Source organism: Nicotiana tomentosiformis, chromosome 3 (assembly GCF_000390325.3).
Source record: "Nicotiana tomentosiformis chromosome 3, ASM39032v3, whole genome shotgun sequence".
Lineage (NCBI taxonomy): Eukaryota > Viridiplantae > Streptophyta > Magnoliopsida > Solanales > Solanaceae > Nicotiana > Nicotiana tomentosiformis.
In genome coordinates this window covers 14,666,881-14,673,448 of record NC_090814.1, presented here as the reverse complement: position 1 = coordinate 14,673,448, position 6,568 = coordinate 14,666,881, and the positions used below count along the sequence as shown (strand labels likewise).

The 6,568-nt window shown below is 40.3% G+C and overlaps 2 protein-coding genes across 2 annotated transcripts; both read right to left on the bottom strand.

Annotated features, from left to right (window-relative positions):
• Positions 1-2,132: 2,132 nt before the first annotated feature.
• On the bottom strand, positions 2,133-2,882 carry LOC138907393 (uncharacterized). The gene is made up of 2 exons (XM_070197991.1): positions 2,753-2,882; positions 2,133-2,551 (listed from the first exon to the last, which is right to left on the bottom strand). The coding sequence occupies exons 1-2, from the start codon at positions 2,880-2,882 to the stop codon at positions 2,133-2,135; spliced, it is 549 nt and encodes a 182-aa protein (XP_070054092.1).
• Positions 2,883-4,599: 1,717 nt separating this feature from the next.
• LOC117278427 (uncharacterized) lies at positions 4,600-5,136 on the bottom strand. The gene has a single exon (XM_033657903.1). The coding sequence runs from the start codon at positions 5,134-5,136 to the stop codon at positions 4,600-4,602; it is 537 nt and encodes a 178-aa protein (XP_033513794.1).
• Positions 5,137-6,568: the final 1,432 nt, after the last annotated feature.

Genomic DNA, 6,568 nt, shown 5'->3' with positions numbered 1-6,568 from the left:
AGTCCAAAATAATATAATTTCTCTCTATGAAATGCCTATAAAAACTTCAGTTGTGGGTTTTAAATTTCGGGTGCTGAGTTGCAAGCCTTCGCTATACTTCATTGTCTCACGCTGGATTCCAATTTATTCTATCACTGAAGCAACATTTTGGTTTTCAACTTTAATCATTCCATTTTGCACTTAATATGCTTGCCTTTTATCTTTCATAATTACTTCCATTATTCTATTATCTTTGGTATTTAATTAATTTCCATGTCCCCCCTTTTTATATCATGGTCCCCTTTATCTCTTTGTTGGCCAACAACTTTCTTAGTTTTCTAAATCCTTTCTCGTTGCCAACTGAAGGCTAGGATTTTTAATCCTTGTTTTCTTATTAAATTCCAACTCTTCAAGTTGGTTACATACCATTGAATTCTCAAAATTTCAGCATCCTATGACGTAGAAACTTGATATACTCCAAATGCATTTGCTGACCTTGTAACCTCCACTAATTTAATGATTAACTATCGACATTATCCCTAAGTATTCCAATAACTTTCTTCCACTCGAATAATCATGTGGCTCAGATTTAATTATATTGCATTCTCAAGCTCTAAATTAGTAGGAATTAACTAAAAAAATTTACGGGGCTATACATTCTCCTCACTTAGAAATATTCGTCCTCGAATGTAAATTCTTGGTCGTGTTAAAGTCTTAAAGCGTAATCTCCAAGCCTTTTGCTTACTCCTTAACTCTTTAAGGCTTCGAAATTTGACTAACTCTCCAAATTTTTAAGAAATTTGGCAGAATTTCCTTCGTTAATAGGCTTATCCCAAAATTCCAACCTCACAATGAGCCATAAGAATATAATATAAAAGGCCCCACATGGCTCTACTCATTGTATCTACCTCAATGAATACATCTGTGACTTCATTTATCTCCAGACACCAGTACATAGCCTCTCCCAACATCACAACAATAAAATTTATTACCATAAGACAAGTCTACAACCATGTGCAATAGATAAATCAATCAATCACTTGCCCCATGGAAGTAAATTATAATAAACTCTAAACTCAAAATTTCTAAAAATAATAGTCATACCTGAAGTCGCGAATAAGTGTAGATATCAGATTTTCATATCTTCCTCGGCCTCTCGAGTAGCCTCCTCGACGTCATGATTACGCCATAACACTTTAACTGAATCTATGTCCTTAGTCCTCAACCTACGGACTTTCCTATCAAGAATCTCAACATGTTCTTCATCATAAGTTAAGCCGTCATTTATTTCTACTACCTCCGTGAAACGATGTGAGCAGGATTGGGCACATACCCCCGTAGCATCGATACATAAAAAACAGGATGAACCAAAGTCATCAATGTAGGTAACTCCAGCTTGCAGGCTACTTCCCCAATCCTTTTCAAGATACGATATGGACTAATGAATCTAGGACTTAGCTTGCCCTTCTTCCCAAATCTCATAACCCCCTTCATTGGCGATACTTTCTTGAACACTTGATCACCCTATTTAAACTCCAACTTACGTCGATGTACATCAGTATAGCTTTTTTGTCGACTCTGAGCAGTCTTAAGCCATTGTTGAATCAAAGCCACCTTCTCCAAGGCATCATGTACAAGATTAGGACCAAGTAGTCCTACCTCAGTCGGCTCAAACCATCCAATAGGTGATCTACGACGTTGTCCGTACAAAGCCTCATATGGAGCCATCTGGATACTAGCATGATAGCTATTATTGTAGGCAAATTTGATCAGAGGTAAGTGTTCATCCCGATTCCCACCAAAATCAAGGACACAAGTCTGCAACATATCCTCAAGCATCTAAATAGTTCTCTCAGCTTGTCCGTCAGTCTGTGGATAAAAAGCGGTACTCAAATTGACACTTGTACCTAATCCTTCCTGAAAGGACTACAAAAAATGAGCAGTAAATTGGGCCCCTCCATCAGATATAATGGAAGCTAGAATATCGTGAAGTCTGACAATTTTTTTCAAGTATAACTTAGCGTAATGCGGTGCTGTGTCAGTCATCTTTACCGGTAAGAAATGCACCGACTTTGTAAGTCGGTCTACAATCACCCAAATTGAGTCATGCTTCAAGAAGGTGCGAGGCAAACCCACCACAAAGTCCATATTAATCATCTCCCACTTCCAAAGTGGAAGCTCAATATTTTGAGCCAATCACCAGGTCTTTGATGCTCAGCTTTCATTTGCTGGCAATTTAAACATCTAGCCATGAAGTCTGGAACGTTTTTCTTCATTCGATTCCACCAATAGATCTCCCGCAAGTCCTTATACATTTTTGTGGACCCTGGATGTATAGAATATTTCGAGTTGTGTGCCTCAGCCATAATTTTATTACGAAGTCCATCAATATCTGGCACGCACAAGCGACCGTTCATCCTCAACACCCCATCCTCGTCAAGAGAAAAAGCGAGGATATCTTTAGATTGTACACCAGTTCGAATATCCACCAAATTTGGATCTTCAAATTGCTTAGCCTTGACACGCTCAATAAGAGAGAAACGTGTTATGGCACAAATAAAAATCTCTTTAGCTATCGATAAATGCGCCAAAGCACCTCCTGACTTTCAGCTTAGTGCGTCGGCTACCACATTCGCCTTTCCCGGATGGTAATGAATGCTTAAATCATAATCCTTCAATAGTTCTGACCATCTCCTTTGCCTCAGGTTTAATTTACTCTACTTGAATATATATTGCAAGCTTTTATGGTCGGTGTGTACTTCACAGTGCTCACCATACAAGTAATGCCGCCAAATATTCAAAGCAAATACAACCGCGACAAGTTCCAAGTCATGGGTCAGATAGTTCTTCTCATGGATATTCAACTGTCTAGAAGCATAAGCGATAACCTTACCTTTCTGCATCGAGACACAACCCAACCCAACTCTATAGGCATCACAGTAAACCGTAAAGTCACCCAAACCTGTTGGCAACGTCAATACCGGCGCCGTAGTCAATCTATCTTTCAACTCTTGAAAACTTCTCTTGCAAGCATTCGACCACTAAAACTTCGCAACTTTCTGTGTCAACTTGGTTAACAGAGATGCAAGAGTAGAAAAACCTTCAACAAACCGCTGATAGAAACTCGCTAATCCCAAGAAACTACGGATCTTTGTCGGTGTAGTTGGTCTAGGCCAATTCTTAATCGCTTCAACCTTTTGACGATCAACCTTAATACCTTCATGAGATACCACATGACCCAAAAATGCCACAGATTCAAGACAAAATTCACACTTAGAGAATTTGGTATATAACTCATTTTCCAAAAGCGTCTGCAATACTATTCTCAAATGATTGGCATGCTCCTCTTGACTTCGCGAATACACTAATATGTCATCAATGAAAATAATCACGAATCTGTCAAGAAATGGGTTGAAAACCCGATTCATTAGATCCATAAAGGTTACGGGTGCATTTGTTAGCCCAAATGACATCACCAAAAATTCATAATATTTGTAGCGGGTCCGAAAAGCCATTTTGGGAATATCCTTCTCTCGAGTTTCAACATATGATACCCCGACCTTAAATATATATTCGAGAAGAACTTCGCCATTTACAACTAGTCAAACAAGTCATCTATTCGAGGCAATGGAAACCTATACTTGATGGTCACTTTATTATGTTGCATGTAGTCAATACACATCCTCTAAGAACCATCTTTCTTTTTCACAAATAACACTGGCGCACCCCAAGGTGATACACTAGGTCTAATAAACCCTTTATCCAGTAAATCTTTCAATTGCTCCTTCAATTATCTTAACTCGGCTGGAGCCATTTGGTATGGGGAAATAGATATTAGTTGTGTATCTGGCACCACATCTATCCCAATGTTGATAACCCGATCTGGTGGAATACCCAGAAGCTCATCAAGAAAAATATCAAGAAACCCGTTAACAATTGGCACAGATTGAATGCTTGTTACCTCCGCAGTTGTGTCAATAACTCTGACTAAATGATAAAGACATCCCTTGGTGATCATCTTCATCGCCTTAAGGTATGAAATAATTTTACCTCGAGGCTCAGCAATATTGTCTTTCCACTCACGAACTGGATCATTAGGAAACTCAAACTTGACCACTTTAGCATGACAATCAAGAATGGTGTAACACTTGTATAATCAATCCATCCCCATAATCACATCAAGTCAATCATTTCTAGCTCAATGAGGTCTTTAGTAGTCTCTCAATGTTGAATTATAATCACACAACCCCTATAAATGTGGGAGGCAATAACAAAATCTCCCACCGGAGTCAACACAAAAAATGGTTCAAGTAGTTGTTCTGGCTCTATCCCAAAATCCAAAGCAAAGTACAGAGTAACATAGGAAAAAGTAGATCCAGGATCCATAAGAGCATAAGCATCTAGATCATAAACTGTAAGTATAACTGTGATGACAGCATCTGAAGCCTCTGCAAAAGAGCGAGTAGGCATGGCATAGAAATGAGGATCAGTTCCCTGAGAAGTAGCAGCTGTCTGTGGAGCCTTACCCGCATTGCGCCCGTTGTGGGCCCCATTACCCTTAGGTGGGGGCGGTGTAACTGAAGTAGTAATCATAGAAGGTGTCGGGTGAGCTCTCGAACCCTATTGCTCATTAGGGCAAAACTTTCGGATATGACTCATCAACCCGCAACCATAGCGCGGACCACGGGGTCCCCTGGTAACACTAGGTTGATGCTGATGAGAACCCACACTACTCTGACCCTGCTGTGCAGTACAATGCTCACTCTGAACGAACCTAGACTGGCCTCTTTGTCCGGAACTGTATGTCACTGGAGGGCTACTGAAAGTTGTCTGCATCTTAGACTGCGGTGGGCCAGATGATCCTCTGTTGCTCTGCCCCTTGATCGAACTAGGCACTGCACTGAAAGTGCCAAAATTCTGAGCCTTTTTGTTTTGCTCCCTATTGGCCCTCTCCTCCTGATGAATTCCCTCGAGATCCATTGCTAGATTTATAAAGTCAGTAAAGGTAGTGTTTCTTCTCCCACTAGCCGTATCTCTTCTGATGCTCGGAATCAAGCCACGAGCAAAGCGATCAATCTTCTCATCCTCGGTGGGGATGAGACGGGAAGCATAACGGGATAACTTCTCGAATTTGATGTTATACTCAAGGACAGTCATGGTATCCTGCTTTAAGGTCTCAAACAATATCACAAGGGCAGCTCTCACTCATGGTGGTAACCACTTCTTAATGAAGATCTTCTTAAATTCTGCCCGAATCATTAGAGGTGCATACTCTGGTTGACTTTACTCTACCCCTTTGAACTAGAGGTCAAAAATGTCTTTCAACTGGTGGTAGTCTTTAACTCCCAGCAAAGTAGTAGCTTTCTCAACTTCCTCCAAGAAGTCTTGAGGGTCTGCACTGGGATCTATACCAGTGAAAACTGGCGGCTTAAGTCTCACAAATTTCATGGCCAACTGTGCCACGTCCTCAACCGCTGGTGCTCTTATTCCTCATTGTTGGATTGCCTGAATACCCACTTGAAGGTTTTGTTGGGTCTGCATAGCCATGAGGTCAACAAAAGTATCCATAGCCTTTCTAACATCAGTGAGGGTCTTTTCCAAGTGATTTGGTTCTGGAGGTGGAGCAGGTTCCTCGTCAACTTCTTCCTCGAGCTCTTGGATCATCCTTGAGCCATTAGAATTGGCACAGTTCATGCTCTTGCAGCCTTCAGAGGTCAGCCCCTAGATCTAGCAGGAACCCCTCCTGAAGCCGCATCACGTATAGGAGCAGCTTCCTGATTCATGTTACCGCCACGCATGTTCACCATCTTCTGCCAATTGATATAGCGCACGAGTTAGGACATATTTCTTAGTTCTATTACACGATTCTAGAATAAGAAAAAAGAGTGAAGTATTCTTATAATGTCCATATAGACTTCTCGATATAGGTGTGGTGCACAACATACCAATAAAGAGAACTCTACCAGACACGATTCCATAAACTTCCTGGGATTCAAATTAGAACCTAGGGTTCTGATACTAAGTTTGTCACACCCTAAAACTACGTGACCGGCACCCGATACTTTATCAAACCTGAGTGAACCATCCCATAGATTAATACATATCTATATGCCTAATAGGAGGATGCAAAAGCCTCTTCAATTACAATCATTTTAAGATATACGACAAACATGATTAATGTCTTTACCCATGGAGTATAGTACATAAGATTGGAGTGAAGAAATTACCTCTTTGTTAAACCCTAAAAGTTTCAAGATTTGAGTTTCTTGAAATGTCCTTGAGATTATCTTCAAAAATCTATGAATCCCACGATGTTGGAGGATTAAGAGATGTAATAAATGAACCAAATCTATCAAAGAAAGATATTTAATTCTTACCTTGAAGATGTATTAATGGTAAAGAGCTCCCCCTTCTCTCTAATCCCCAAGATCAAGTGCAAAATAATATAATTTCTCTCTATGAAATGCCAATAAAAACTTCAGCTGTGGGTTTTAAATTTCGGATGCTGAGTTGCACGCCTTTGTCACGACCCAAAAATCTCACCTTTCATAATGGCGCCTATCTTAATACTAGGCAAGCCGAGAATCTC